The sequence below is a fragment of the Lates calcarifer genome, linkage group LG5 (assembly GCF_001640805.2).
Source record: "Lates calcarifer isolate ASB-BC8 linkage group LG5, TLL_Latcal_v3, whole genome shotgun sequence".
Taxonomy (NCBI): Eukaryota; Metazoa; Chordata; class Actinopteri; family Centropomidae; genus Lates; species Lates calcarifer.
The window spans coordinates 7,410,097-7,426,698 of record NC_066837.1 but is presented as its reverse complement, the minus strand read 5'-3'; the positions used below and the strand labels follow the sequence as shown (position 1 = coordinate 7,426,698).

General features: G+C 40.5%; 1 protein-coding gene across 1 annotated transcript in view; it reads left to right on the top strand.

Annotated features, from left to right (window-relative positions):
• The window catches only part of lrba (LPS responsive beige-like anchor protein), a 177,479-nt gene that overhangs the window by 34,092 nt on the left and 126,785 nt on the right, over positions 1–16,602 (top strand). Inside the window, 15 exon segments of the mRNA XM_051070266.1 lie at positions 180–313; positions 921–1,029; positions 1,440–1,592; positions 2,023–2,191; positions 2,419–2,498; positions 3,221–3,283; positions 3,913–4,010; positions 4,338–4,430; positions 5,416–5,524; positions 5,919–6,000; positions 8,085–8,208; positions 8,339–8,531; positions 14,645–15,046; positions 15,295–16,053; positions 16,242–16,429. Coding sequence (XP_050926223.1) covers positions 180–313; positions 921–1,029; positions 1,440–1,592; positions 2,023–2,191; positions 2,419–2,498; positions 3,221–3,283; positions 3,913–4,010; positions 4,338–4,430; positions 5,416–5,524; positions 5,919–6,000; positions 8,085–8,208; positions 8,339–8,531; positions 14,645–15,046; positions 15,295–16,053; positions 16,242–16,429 — 2,756 coding nt within the window.

The window sequence follows — 16,602 nt, the reverse complement described above, 5'->3', positions numbered from 1 at the left end:
AAAGTCTTAGTATTTTGTTTATGTCTGACTATTTGACTTTGCAACTACTTCAAAATTATGTCAGCACATGGAGCTGATTCAGTGCACATCACTGTTATCAGAGCAAATATCTGTGCGAACCGTATACAAACTTGGCCCACGTACATGTTAATTGTGACCATGTGTGTTTGTCTCTGTAGGATGTGAAGGCTGTGGTGACTCACTCAATCCAGAGTGGCATACATTCTATCGGAGGCGTGCAGGTCCTCTTCCCTCTGTTTGCACAGCTGGATTATTGCCAGCCTTCTAGCCATGAGCTGGACACCTCTGTCTGGTAACTACACACACACACACACACACACACACACACACGCACAGGCATGCACGCACATTGAGCAATGTGTAGTTCTGGATTTTGTTTTGTATCACTGAAATATTCCCATAGCATTTAACATACTGAAGTGTAAATACTAAGGCTGGTATTTTAATGGCTTGACTAAATACTGTAAACCTCTTTAAAAATGAATGAACTGAAAATTAGACAATTTTAAGGTGTTAAAGACATTACTTTCTTTACTTTTAAGATGATCCAGGACAATTAAGTGTTTAAAAGTGGTTAGAAATCATGTGTTCTATTTAAACTTTTGAGTTAATGCTGAGTGTGAAGGCTGAGAGACCATCTTATATTTTGCAGTGTTGTTGTATCTGCTGCCCTCAAGGTGATGCTAACTAGAATCTGTTCTCCCAGCACAATGAGGACACAACACCCTCATTCAATCACATTTCATGTAGGATATGCCCTTCACAGTCAGGGCCTTGTCAGCAGCTTACATAGATTATTGTCACTGTCTAACTCACTGTCTCTCTCTCTCTCTTTCTTTCTTTTTTCTTTCTCTCTCTGTCTCTCTCTGTCTTTGTCACTGTCTGTGTTTCCCTTTTAGCTGCACTTTGCTATCCTTTGTGATGGAGCTCTTGAAGAACTCAGTGGCTATGCAAGAGCAGGTCCTGGCCTGCAAAGGCTTTCTCGTCATTGGCTACACTTTGGAAAAGGTGAGACAAACACAAATTGGCTCTGCTGACAGAGAAATACACAAGAGAGCCATCTTCCTGTACCAGTAGCTGCACTCATAATGAACCCAGCACAGTAATAAGGCTGAGCTTGATTCCCTCAACGCCACAAAAACACAATAATAACACAGGCACACACCAACACTTAATATGAGACAGACTTTGTTTTCCCTCAGCTGCATTTAGAGGTCACAGCTGGCTTGTGTGCTTGTTAGGCAGAAGGGGAGCTCCTCCTCATCTTTCTCTGCATGTGTCCTTTCCCTCCCCTTTCCGTGTTGTACCTCATTCACCGCTTGTGTTTTTGTGTGTCATGACTCCTTTCACTGATATATCAACTTCTCCTTTTTTCACCTCAAATTGTGGCACTTTCTGTCTCGCTGTCTGTGCCCCAGTCTTCCAAGGTGCATGTGACGCGGCCCGTCCTGGACATTGTGCTGGCCTTTTCCAGATACCTTAGCAACTTGCAGAATGGTATCTTGCTGCTCAAGCAGCTGTGTGACCACATTCTGTTCAACCCCGCCATCTGGATCCATGCCCCTGCCAAGGTAACAGGAATACACACACCTACACAGCAGCACATTATTCTAAATTAGGTTGCTAATTTAAGAATACAGATAAGCAGCATATGCATGTGTAGATAGAACACACAGATCAGTTAGTGTATACAAATTTGCACACTCACGCAGACCTGCACAGTCATAATCACCTTCTCCTGCTCTGTATGTTCCTGCTCCACTTCTTATTTCCAGTGTTTGAGAGTTCAGCTCAGAGTTCAAGGTTATCCCTTCATCTGTGACTCAGTGACTATTTAAATGAGAATGGCTTACCTACAGCCCTTCTGGGCTTAGAGGCCTCCACTTTCCTCTCAAAGGAGCAAAAAGCTAGGACACACTAAAACTGGATTATTCCAATCAAGCCATCAAGTGTGTGCGTGTGTGTATATGTGTATTTTCATGTGCGCCTTATCTTTTGCAGGTGCAACTGACACTCTACACTTACCTTGCGACAGAGTTCATCAGCACAGTGACCATCTACAATACCATTCGCAGGGTGGGCACTGTGCTTCAGGTCATGCATACACTGAAATACTACTACTGGGTTGTCAACCCACAGGACCGCAGTGGGGTCATCCCCAAAGGCCTAGGTGAGAGCGCATACACAATGCAGAGATGGCACTCTGTCTACACCTTCCTCTCGCATTGTATTTACATGTAAAGGTACAATTCACAGAAATATGGATTCACACATACAAACACACACTACACAAGTACTCATCACCCACACATTTTTAAAGATACTTTCTTGTCTTATACCTGTTGGTCCTGCTCAGTCGCTCATTCATTAGCTGCTATCTGAAATTTGGTTTTTCAGATGGTCCACGGCCAAACCAGAAGGAGATCCTGTCATTGCGAGCCTTTCTGTTGTTGTTTGTCAAACAGCTCATAATGAAGGTACGTTTATGTCCCACAGTGCCAAAAGCCAGACACGTCCCACTCCTAATCAGAAAAGTTCTGTGTTGATTTACTTTCAGAAAGTAGCACATGTGGATGCCAAAGTTACGAACACTAGTGGTTCTGTGAGTTGTTTCTTGTGCTTTGTCAGCAGGATGATTAAAGCCTTTATCTTTGACTACATCTGTCTATTGGTAAATAGTGTGCTGTGCTGTTAGTAATGCATATGTGGACATTTGTTAATTAAGTGGTCATTCAAACTAGGAAGCATAAAAAATAATAATAAGGGAAGACCTGATTTTGTAGCAAGCACTTACTAATTTAATGAATGAACACAAGCTTCAATATAATCTGACCATTTGTGCTTACCTTAAACAATGTTTTGCTCTATATAGAGCAGCAGACTGATGGAGACTGGATGTAATGAATAACCTTCCCTGTTTGGTCATCATATTCACATTATTTGAGATTGTTTCCTTTTTTCCTGAGAGTAATTTGTCTTCACAAAGGAAGATATTTGGTTATATTTGGAAATGGTATCATTAGTTTAAAGTACTGTTTGTCTCAAGTTTCTAAATTAGTCACCTGCTCTCCTAAAGCAAGTCTGATGACTTTATGCTGATGTTATAGGCCTACATATAATGTCTGGAGGTAGGGATGTATAGAAAGCATAATGATCCCTGTGAAACAAACGTGAAATGATCTTTGTAATTATATTCTAGGATCATGGAGTCAAAGAAGACGAGCTACAGAGTATCCTCAACTACCTCCTTACCATGCATGAGGTAGGTGTGCACACTGTTATTCATGCAGTGGATACCTCACCACCAGATGGCAACATAACACTACCATACTGTATATTGTCTTTCGCACATCTGACGTGCAGAGCAAGAGCAAACCAATTCCTGTTGCTAAAGCATTACTGTTCTTTGTTATTTTCCCAAGTCTGCCAGTTAGATATCCTGACAGAGGTGGTTTTGTTTACAGTTGAGTGATGCATAACAAATGAATCAGTCAGATCAATCAGTAACACAGTGAACCTATTAAGAATAAAGGGTTGTTACAACGTTGCCTGATAGAACCAGTGACATGTAACAGCCCTTCATATTACAGAGTACATATTGTAATTCAGACGCTAGTGATGCACTCCAGTGTTTCTAGTTGAATTTTTACTACTCCTCTCTCATTACTGCTGCTATTATCACTAATATACAAAGCAGGAATATAAATATCAATGAGTAACTGCACTTGCTTTATCTTTTATTAAAATGTGCTCAGCTGACTATGAATTCCTCATAATTTAAGATATCCTCCAGAAAGCTGACTCACTTCAGCTTCAGTAGATACAATACTTGTCCCACTGCTGTCCTTGAATACCACATTCACCTTAGCTCCCTTCCTCTCTGTCCCTCAGGATGACAATCTCATGGATGTACTGCAGTTGTTGGTGGCTCTGATGTCTGAACATCCTGGGCCAATGGTCCAGGCCTTTGACCAGCGCAATGGGATTCGGTAACGTTCACTGTTTATATTATCTGCTTGTAGATTTGTTAGTATGTTTCCACTCAAATTGAAAATGATCACAGTTGGGGCTGATTATTTTAATTTTCATAGTTTTAGTCTTGTGTCACTCTAGGTTTATGCAACACATTAGACTGAGGATTCTGAATGAGCTCATTGTTTTTTGTTTCATTTAAAAACACATCAAATTTGGTTTCAAAAAATAAATGTTTGTTTGGCATTAAAATGGTTGTCTTAGTACTCGTGTATCTCTAATTGGAAGCTACAAGTGTGTTTCTTTTTTACTGTTTTTAAAAATGAATTTATTTTTTTTCACAGTGTGATTTACAAGCTTTTGGCCTCAAAAAGTGAAGGAATAAGAGTGCAGACTCTGAAAGTATTGGGCTACTTTCTGAAACACATGCCACCAAAGTAAGTAAAATGTCAAAGCTAAAATCCTTATCACTATTTTTCCAGTTAAGTCTCTGTCAGAGATGTGAAATTTAAATAACAGCACATTTTTATGAGTAAAATGAAGAAAGAACTGAAAGAGAACAAAATTACATTTTGATAAGTGCCTGAAAATGCTCTAAATTTGACAATTGATTGCATCACTTTCATTCTGCTTTTATGTAGATCATAAAAGACAGTTTCTTAGTGATAATGTTATCATTAGTTACAGAAATATTCTAGCATACAAAGTAATCAGCTAAATTTCAACAACATTTATTTAGCTGCAGATTTGTCTCTTTTGAGCTATTTTGAGTGGTAATGCTTGATTAATTTCAGGTCACAATTTGAGCAGTTGTACAATTTTCACTACTAATTTTTACTAATCACCACCAGTTAAGTGTGTGCACCCTATGGTGGAATAGGAATACCAGAAACAAGTCTGTGTCTGTGTGAGCAAAAGCCTTAGAGCTTTGTGATCCAGATGCGAGACTGATTGTAAGGCTGCCTGCAAACAGTCCACAGCTTTTTTTCTTTGCTGAGTTACGATGCTAAAATTAGAAGTGATCCATGATGAGAGATGAAAGCGACGAAAACTTTTCAGTGAAGAACTTCTCTTACTTAGTCAGCAGGGATTCTCTTTTTCATTTCCTCCATGTCAAATGTCAGCTGGAGCTCAGCTGATTTATGCTGCTACAGATCTCAACTGCTGCAATTATTTGACTCATCAGAAACTCCAGATTTTGCCCTTGTTGCTTTTCAGAATTTATGATTTATCAAGGACATTTAATATTAGTTTGGAAATAAAAATGCAGTTGTGAAATTTCTGTGTATTGATATCAAGTCAGGTTTTTGTACAGTACATCATCTTGCAGTTTAGAAGAAGAGAAGCATTATTCTCTGAACAATGGTCTGGAAAATACTGATGTTTTCTGGCTGACCTTTGACCTCCTAATGTCCTGATCAGGAGGAAAGCTGAGGTCATGCTGAGTCACGGCCTCTTCTCCCTGCTCACTGAACGCCTGATGCTCCACTCCAACCAGTTCACCATGACAACCTACAACGTGCTTTTTGAGGTCAGTGCTCTGCCTGTGTTCTCTCTCCAGGCCTGTGCTCACCAGACTGAAATGATCTTCACAGACAACAAAATTAAAACACAATAATGATCTCTGTGTTGTATGCCAGTATTTATTTTTTATTTTGTGTGCATGATTCACAAAACTGCTGAATTTGTGCCTCACAAACTAACCTTTGTCAAATTTCGACTTAATTAGAAAATTTAATGAAATACATGAAACAATAAATTGTCTGGCCGATCACCTGCAGAGACTTGATCTGATTCAGCAGTATGCTACGTGATGGTGAAACATATACATAGCTATATGTATCCATAGTGTGGTTTGTTTCTCTGTTATTATTAAGACCTATGTAGATATTTATGACTTGAATCCCCTCTCTGTCCTGCGGCAGATCCTTACAGAGCATATCTGCACTCAAGTGATCCATAAACAGCATCCGGACCCTGACTCCACTGTGCAGATTCTCAACCCACGTAAGTGCCTCCTCTGTGCCACACTACTCTCCTAAATCATCCCCTGCAGCGTACCCTCTACATACCTATTGCTCCATACTGGAGGATATTCCCCACGGAACTGTGCGATCGCTATACACAGTCAAACAAATGAAGGACATAAATTTTCGCAGCAAGAGGGTATTTTCATATAACTGAACCTAGCATGAGGACAGTGCAAATGCTTTGTGTGACAAATATACACGCATCTGCTAGTTTTATTGGAAGCTGATATCATGATCTGTCAGGATTAATTTACATATAAAAGAAATGATGTATTTAATGAAGTTATAATGGAACTTCAGTGTGAAAAATGTTATATTGGTGTATGCATTTAATTAATCAATTATTAAATTGCATTTAAGGCAATTTAGAGTTTAACTGTTTTAATGCATTTGCCTAACTCATATAATGTTTATACAGTATTTTATGTGTCTTGTGCATTTAATGTTGCAATATTTAGTAATAATCTTTAAGTTTTGCATATTTTACCATTAAAATAAGTGTATCATGTTCATCTTTCATACTGTGTATTTTATAATTTAAATATGATTAAATAATTTGTATTGATCATAACATATAATTGAAATTGATTTAAATAACATTTATGACCTAATGTTAAAAAAAGTATATTTAAATACACACATTCTGTGCATATGTATGTGTATACACTGCATTACTATATACTCACACACAATCACACAACACACACACACAATATAACACACACAATTATTACTTGCAGGAAGTGCAATTTCGGGCTTAGATCAATGTTCCCATCCTATATTTTCAGACCTTCAATTTCACGTCAGCCCACAAAATGTTGATGGTGGTGAAATTTTAAGTATTCATTTCAGCAAAGAAAAGAAAACATCCCTCTCTCTTTTATACTGGTGCTTCCACACATGCACATGCACCTTTGTGCACACACTTGCAAAATGGCTTTAATCAGTTTGAAATCCAAGCACTTGGTGTAATCACAACCAAGGTTTACTTTCAACCAGCCTTAATCTGACAAGGTCCTGCTGTAGTCACACATTGATTATCTTAAGCCTTTATTGTGTTAAAAACTCTCCTACCCAACCATCCTAGACAGGCGGCATATATCATAGAAACCTTGTATGGGTTTGTACATGTGAGCACATTCTATGGAACGTAGAGCGGTGGTCTGTTTCTCCTTTGCCGTGCATTCTCTTGATTTAATCTGTGACAAACTCCCAAAATGGCCCCCTGATTGCAGTCTTTAGTAACGTCAGAGCCAATCAAACAAACCGAGGAAGTACCGTTTCCCTCAAATTAACTCAAGGGAAAGGAACCAAGAGCAAATGGAAAAAAGAAGGGAATACGCCATCCCTCCATCCTCATTCCCGGTACATGCTGGGGTAATTTTCTGGCGGTAAAGGTTCAGCGACTCATAATTTGAGTGACTAAGGCGTAGAAACAACACAACCGTCTGCTGGGGCAAGGGGGCATCGGTTAGCGCCAAGGTCTGAAGAGACAAGTGAAATCTAAGCCCCGCCGTCTCTCTACTCAAAGCAAATGGACACTGACATTGTCTAGATAATTCATCTAAACAGTCAGTCTCTTTGGTTTAACCGAAGCCAAGCCTTCCAGAAGGGCCTGTGACTCTGGCTCTCTCATTTGAAACAATACCAGAGCCATTACAGCATAATAAAGATCAATGGCCCAGACCTTTTTTTATTCTCCTCTGTTCTGTTTTTCTTACCACAGGCGCAGATTTTCAGGTGTGTACAGTTGGGAGTTCAGATAGTTTGTGACACAATGATTTGCACATGTTGAGACCAATGTATGATTTAGTTGTTGATTTGTGCAGTTTCCACCCTCTGCACCCAAAAAGCAAATGCTGGATGTTTCCAAATCCAAACTTTTTTTTTATTATAATCCTTGAAAATACGTCCCATAATGTATTCTATTACAAAATGGACAATACAGACATACATTCTAACAGATAAAGAAATATTTTGATATTTTCAGGCAGTATTATGCTCATTTTTTTTAATCTCAGTTCTTGAACAAAATGGGTTTGTTTCTGTTAACATTTTCAGAGATTCTGAAGGTAATAGCTGCTCTGCTGAAGAACTCTCCCCCGTCTCCCGAGAGCATGGAGGTGCGCAGGGTCTTTCTGTCAGACATGATCAAACTCTTCAATAACAGCCGAGAGAACCGCAGGTAAGAATTCAACCACTTCACTGGGTAGAGGAGAACATCACACACACTGCTCTACACAGTGTTTATGTGTCAGTGGGATTCACATCCAACACCACACCACCTTCCCATAGCCGTGCTCTTTTTGTTTCAGGAGCCTGCTGCAGTGCTCTGTGTGGCAGGAGTGGATGCTCTCTCTGTGCTACATCAACCCACGGAACAACGAGGAGCAGAAAATCACAGAGATGGTGTACGCTATCTTCCGCATCCTGCTCTACCACGCCATCAAATACGAGTGGGGTGGTTGGCGCGTTTGGGTGGACACCTTGTCCATCACCCACTCCAAGGTCAGAGCGCTCATTAAACCCATGCACGCCACACACACACACACACAAACGTACACATGCTCTCACACAGGTTAGATGCAGCTTTGTTTATCTTTTTCTGCAAATCTTCTTCTGTCTCCTCATCTGTTTCATTTTTACAGGTTTTTTTTGTGTTCCGTTTCTGTTTCTCTTCATTTTGCCTCACACACTCTTTATCTCTCTGTAGCAAACACAAGAACACACACACACGCACACACACACACTCAAATCTTGCTGCATTTTTGTCAGCCTAAACATTCACCACGTGATTGTAACCGTAACCCTCCTCTTTAGTTTGATTCCTGCCAAACGGACAGCAGTATTCAGTCAACTCCATCTGCTCTGTCACCCGTATGTTTAGTTTGAATCTGACATAATGCAGTTCATCAAATAAGAAATTAGAGAGCATTATCGTCTCGCAGTGTAGGTTAGCATAGTAATTGAGCCTTGCCTCTCAGTGCCCATCAGATTAAGCTTATGGAAGCTATACAGTGATTATAATTTAAAAGCTAGTTGCAATATAAACCAATGGGAATGAATCCACCAGGCCCTATACTCTTTATTTATGTGTAGAGTCTCTTTCTTTCACGTTGCACAGATAAAAATAAACTTCTGGCACTTCTCGTTTCCAAAATCTGAATTCAAAATACTGCTTTAGAAATTCAGTGTTGATATCATATTACGCTACTCTGTTCCAAAGCAGTGAAGTAATTGAGGTTGGTGTCAGATTGTGGTCTGGGGGGTTTTTAAGCCTGGCAGATTGAAGGTTGAGTTAAAGAAGTGCTTGTGATATGAGACGCTTCACTGTGGTGTGTGGGGTGCTGTGACTGTTGGTGTCCAGTAGGGGGCACAGACAGACTGTATGGTAGATGATCAGTGTGAAGGCGGCAGTTAGCACAGTGGTGTGTGTTGTCTGCTGGATGCTCCGAACTCCCAACATCTCCACACTCCTCTGAACTAACTTCCAGTTTAAGGTCTAAAGAAAAATTCTGTCTTTGCAGTCAAGGGCAGTATTTGATATATGGTGGTTGCAAAGATGAGCCCATAACAAGAACAATTTGCCCAGTACATTGTGATACAGTGACAATGACACTGAAAATTTAACACAAGTATGTACAACAGCAGAAGTCTGCAGGCTTTACTGTATCAAACTGCCAGTACAACACTGTACATTTAAAATCCATTTTTACTATCCTGAGTTTCAAATGCATTTGATTAGAAGTGTAACTGTGATATTTCTGTTAGTTGGTGATTTAAAAAAGGCTGGGCTTAATATGATATTATTCTGAGATTTAAGAGTTTATGAATAACATCTTGTCAATGTATAGAGTTTTGCTGTAATTTTTTCCTGGTTTTAACCTGTTCACAAAGCTGTAGTATGTTGGGGTCTTATTTTGCAACCTAGAAATGCATCTAGGTTTGTGTCCTGCGTCCCCAAGTGTTTATTCTCCTGTGTTCACGACAGGCTGTAATTGCCTCCTTCCTATAATTGCACAAGATTAATGTTGTTTCTTCTTGACTCTAGTAACAATACCCAGCACTCACCTAATAGCAGAATTTCACATGTACTCTCTGTGTGAATAAACCCATGCAATTGAAAGATGTGAGACATGCACACGCACACGCACGCACACGCACACACACACACACACACACACACACACACACACACACACACACACACACACACATTGCAGGCACCCCGCCCGTGAATCGGATAGTTGCATTGGGTGCTAGCCACCAAGATACATGCATCTGCTATAAAAAAGCTAAAGAAACTCAATTGCAATTTTATTGTCCCGTTTGATAGATTTCCTGCCACCTTTGTAGCACCAAAGCTGTTTGTCACTGTTGCTCTCTCCTCCCACTGCTGCAGGGCTGTGTATGTGTGCATGATTGTGTGTGTATGTGCGCGCGCACACGTGTGTCTGTGTTTGCGTGAATGTGAGTTACCAGGCACATTTTCTCTTTGCCCTCCTTCTCTCTTGGGCTCTAGTAAGCCCTTCTCTCCGATCCCATTGAATATTCATCGGAACTGTGCGAGAACAATCAGAGAAACAAGGCTTCATAAATACAACCAGCCCACTGGGAGCCTCTTGATAAGTGCATATATGCATTCACAAAAACATATATACACACATCATCTTTACATAGACTGTATGATTTAGTTTCCCTTGTGTCAGCCATAGACCATAAAGTGTCAGTTTGGCATGTATTCCCAATTCGAATTCTTTTCCTTGACCCACAATCTTTGTGCTGCATTTTCTGTTTATACATTATTGGGTTTATGCAGGATCAGCTGCTGTATTTGTCAGTTATTTTACCTATTTTTCTTGTGTTATTTATCAGTGAACAGGCAGAATATATTAACCATATTTTTTAGTTTTGTACAGTCTTACCAATCTGTAGGTGTAAGAAGTGTGCATTTTACTTTTAAGGGGTACTGTAGAGAAGCTTTATTAGTGCCTTTTAAATATGAGATGCTTTACTGATCAGCCTGAGGTTTTTCTTTTTTCTTGTCTTGTCTTTTCTTTTTCTCCACTTTCAAACTGATTAAGATTTGTTACGAAGTAGAAGAAGAAGAATTTGTGAGATTTATATATATATATATATATACACACACACACGTGTTTGTGTGTGTGTTTGTGTGTTTGTACGTGTATATCCTTCTGTGTCAGTCATTAGCATGTAAGTGCATCTGCATATGCATCGCTCTGAATAGACAGATGTTCCTGCAGGTGGGCATGCTGACACAAACAGCCCTCCCACTTTCAACCCACACACCCACCCAAGGTGCCCCTCGTCCATCTCTGCACACAAATCAGTTTGAGAACAAGGAGATCTCCAAAAGAGAGATATTGGGGCATGAAGGTCTCTCTGTCCTTCAGACTCCCACTGTCAGCTAACTTCATTATAGCTGTCAGACATTTTACCACAAAGATAAATATTAGCAGAAGTGAGCCAACAGATCTTTGACAAAATATAATATACAGTAAGGTATTTAAAAAAGCTGCTAATTTTACAATTATGCTTTGGAAGAACAGAGTTTAAGTACTGTGTATCAGTTCAGCCCTTTGCAGTTCATGATGGAATGCCAAACATTAGAGTTAAATAGTCTGGCCATACAGTCTTTGCCTTCTATGGGTAATTGAGACATTACACACAGAGTACTCAAGCTGTTGTTCTTGGCAAAGAGTTTTAGATACATGCATTGACAAGTGGACAAAGAAAGAAGAAAGTGGATACACTGAAAAGCCAATGCTAGATAAAAGCCATGCATCAAGTGTTGTCTATGCTCTCTAGTAGCAAGCCAGTTGCAAATGCTAGTATTCATGTATGTGATCTTTCATCTTGTAATTCTCAAATAAATATTGTGAATAAGTGAAATATATTATACTCAGATGATGGCTATCCCATGAATTTGCTTGTTTGGCTTAAAACTATTTTAGTGGACACAATCTTTGTGTGAGCTTGTTTTCCTACAGCTATGATAGAAAAAACAGAGTAAAGACTGTATGTATAGCACTGGATCAGATGAGCAGGAGAGAACTAAGAAGGAAAAAGGTTTTAACAAGGAGTGAGAAAGGAAGATATCGGGAACAAGAGCAAAACTGCACAGCCAGCACAGCAGCTACAGATGACATTGATTTTGCAGGAGGAATTGCATTTAGCTAATCGGATTAGAGCCACGCTGCCCTCCCCATTTCCCCTTTGTTTTGTGGTCGCTTCCTATCTATTGATCTAAATGTGGACTCCCATGCTCCTACTGTGGGGTCCCCCAAGATTACTGCTTTGCCACCCTGACCATCACAGGACAGGTTGTGTGGTATAGGGCCTGTGCTTATTCTGGATTAGTGTAAAAAAAACCTAGGGACAATCAATGTCCCACTGAAGTTTCTGTACAGATTTGTTTTGTTTTTGAAGAGTGAAGTATTGCTTGACTGCAGGGAGAGTTCAAATTTATTCTTTTTATTTTTTGTCTTCTTGTGACATATTTATGTCAGTAAAAATAATATGGAAAGTGAACCAACAGAGACTCGCCCTGTTGAAGTACTGCACTGTCTTTTTGTTTATGATAGTGTGTCCCGTTTCCAAGCGTTTCAAATCTTTTGTATGATCTGGCTGTGCTGTGCCCAGTTAATACCATGTTACCTGTCACATTAGAAAAGCCCACCATGTTTTTGTACATTACCATAACATTTTTCCATACCCCACTGAGGCCAGGCCGAGTCATGGAGTAGAATGAAATTAGATTAGATCAGCGCTGATGTCTCAGCCACCCAAGGCAGTTTCTATATATTGTAGCAAGGCTAAACGCTCTTTTAAAAACCACAGAGACATATTCTACCTCTGTCTAATGGTAACTGGAATCTGTTGCAGAGGCGTATTTAAGGCCAGCATACATCATCTTAATGTACAGACTGCATCCTGAATCTATGACGTTATGTACTGCACTGCTCTCCCACATAATATCCATAGCAGTGTGCTCTGAATGCAGCCTTTTAATTGCTAAAAATGCTAAATGTCAAATTAAGCTCAAACTAATGGGGTAGAAGGTCTTGCTGTGTGATCACTGGGAAAGCAGGAGGAAGAGAGAAAGAGACGGACTACTGGTGCATTTAGAACAGGCTGTGCACTCAGAAAACAGCTATGGATTACCAATCACTGCTTCCCACTACAGAAGATTAATGAGCACCCGTGTAGCAGGCTAATTTAGAACAATAACGCCTAATTAATTACAAATAATCAGCTTCTTTCTCTCCCTTTCCTTTCTTCCACTCTCAATGACTCACTTTCCTTCTCTTCCTCCTTAGCAATTTCTTATTTTTTTTCCTTCCTTTTGATCTCTGGCCTTCCCATTTTCTTTGTTTCTCTCTCTCCTTCTGTCCAAATAGCCTCAGGTGAAAAAGCAGCAAAGTAGGTCTAGTCTCCCCACCACCCCACCCCTACTCCAAACCCATCTTTGACTTTCTGTCCTCCAAGCCCAGTGATTAATGCAGGGTCTTAAATTAGGCGTGGGAGGATTTGCCAATGCTGGACACGCACTCAGCACAGCTAGCAGACACACACTAATAGTATCTACTGCTAATCTATGACTGCTTACATGGATGGGCTCTTCCTCAAATGCCACTGCAGACCATTGTCGTTATAGACTATCAGTCTAGTCTACCCATATCAGATGGTAAGAAGACTGAAAGCGGTTAATAGAGCGTGGGCAGCTGCACATAAGAGAGAGGAAAAGTTTTAAACATGAGCACAGTTAGTCACAGATGGTTTCAGTGGTTAGATCCATTAATAAGCTTGTAACTAAACAGCATTTTGGGAGTATTTTACAACCATAATTTCTGTGGTACCCACTAAAAGTGCATTGTTTAATAGGTTTATGACGTGTATTATTAACTAACAAGGTTCACTGTGATGTTTAAATGTACTATTAGTACACCATTTGTTGATATGTTTTCAGCATGCTCATGATCAGTGACAGTATTTGAGAAAGTACACCTTAAGGATAATTCCAGTTTATTAGAATTGGGTCTTATTTTTGTAGTTCTGACTGTTGTTTGTGTTTGTAGTAACAAAATTATAGCCCCCTCAAGTTATTTGCTGACATTTTGGAACACTAGCAGCATTAAAAAGAAGTAGATGGGGCAAGAAACACAAGTGGTCAAACAGGTCATTCAAGTTTTAAACAAACCTCCAGGTTAGCCAAACTTCCTTGGAAGAGAAAACAAAGATGAACATTAAAATTATTAGCAAAACTGTCACTTGTAAACATTGATCACAGTTTACAGACGAACCTCCTGGTTCAACTCTAACCCGCTGTAGGAACTGTAGTTGTGTGCACACAGGTGTTACTGTGTGGTAGTCTTTTGGGTTCAGTATAGATAATCTGTGAACTGTTTTGTTAACAACTTGATTGTGTGACTACGGGGTTCATGCCCTGTCAGACTTTATTGTAGCAACAAAACTGTGTTCTCAAAATTGTTTATTGTTTATAAATGAAATAAAAGGATAGACCAATCAGGTCGATTGCTGGTGTCAAGCCAAGTAGTGTTTCACAGATTTGAACATATACAATTTTTTTGTGTTTGCAGGTAACCTTTGAGCAGCACAAGGAGAATCTGTCCCGCATGTTCCGTCAGTACCAGCGACAGGAGTCTGGAGGCTCTCTCAGCACAATCCGAACCATCTCTGGTGTCAGCCAAAGCTCTGAGACCATGGAATGTGTAAATGGGCCACCTGCAGAGGAGGCGGCCCCTTCTACTGTCATTGAGCTTACAGTGGACGAGCTGTCCCAGAAGTCCCCTGACTCGGCATCTAGCTCCACCATCACCTCCAGCCCGCAGGAGACTGCTGATGAACGGGGTCACGCATCTATCACTGTGTCAAATATCCTGGCAAGGGCCGAGGAAGAAGAGCGAGAGTTGGTCCAGGAGCCCCCCAGAGATGGCTCAGGTGATGGAAAAGACTCTGAAGCAACTGTGACAGCAAAAAACTGACACAGAGGAACAGAGTGAAGAGACCAATGAGCAGGAAGCAATGACTGAGACTTCCACTGACAAGGACACTGATAATATACAAACGTCCACTAGCAACCCACCTGACACAACTGACACAAAAGTGGTGGAAGTGGTTAAAGACTCTGCTACAATGTCTGCAAGTGATGATTCACAAACACCAACAGATGATGAACAAAACAAAGGTGAATCGTCAAACTCCATAACAGAAGATTCTTTAAATGAAGCAGATACAGAATTGCCAGCGGTTTCAGAACAAGATGGTAAGGCTGACCAAACCTCCCCTTGAGACCACAGCCTGTCTGGAGAACAGCGTGCTGGGTGGAGCTTCTGTCTTCAACGAGGACCTTGTTGACGTGTCGTCAGTTAGCGACCAGATCCACCCTAGTGATGCTGATGAGAGCCAAGAGGAGTCCTCTTATGCCTCTGCTGCAGGAGAAGAATCGGAAGTATTAAAAAAGGAGGAAGATAAACATGACAATGAAGGCAATAAAAATGATCAGGAAGGACAAGAGTTTAAAACAGAAGAAGAAAAAGATGAGAAACAGGAGGTTAGCACAGATGAAAAAGCTAGAGAGAGTGAAACTGAAGAGAAACGGGTATCTGATTTGGAGAGTCCTCCAACGGAAACACCTGAAGAAAATGTGACTGAACTGCCTAAAGAAAAAGATGAACAGTCTTCCCCCATAGCTAAAACCACTACTTCAGACCAGCAGCCCTCAGATACTACACTACCCTCTACAGCCCAGGAGGTTGCAGCAGCACCAGACCCCACCTCACCTAGCCAGCCTTCAGAAACCAGTGGCACCACTGGAGGGGAAACTGTGTCCAGTGCCCCAGAAAGCAGCACCACCGTATCTAGCTCTGACCCCCAAAAAAGTGCAGTCTTTGCCAGCAAGACCAAAGAGATTAAAATTGCCAGACTGGATGTGTCCAATGTAGCCTTAGACACTGAGAGACTTGAACTGAAGGAGACCTCTACAACAGTACGCATTTATTTCCTCTTCTTTTTGAACTTTGGAATTCACTAAATTGTGTCTTACGTTGACTTGAACAGTATATTTATTGGCAGTGATTTAAATAGAGAAAAAAAATGTTCCAAACCCTGTAACTGCTTTCTCACAGGCCTACCTCATGTTAAAGCTAATTGTGTATTGCTGGTGCTTCTCTGTAGGAAACAAGCCAAGGCCAGCCGACAGCAGTAGCAGCAGGAAGTTCTTCAGGTCAGCAGAGAGAGAGCGGCACCTCGGCTCCTCGCTCCACCATGTTTCGCATCCCAGAGTTCCGCTGGTCCCACATGCATCAACGCCTCCTCACTGACCTGCTTTTCTCTATTGAGACAGACATCCAGATGTGGAGGAGGTAGGGTAACACTGATTTGCTGACTCATACTTTACTAATGCCTAAACTAACAATAATTTTGTCAATTGATTAATGGAATAGAGATTTATTGAGTTTTCATGTCTCTGAAGACTAAAGCAGCACTTCAGATTACATCTAACCAGTGATGCTGTGTAACTCATTGTTTGTTGAAC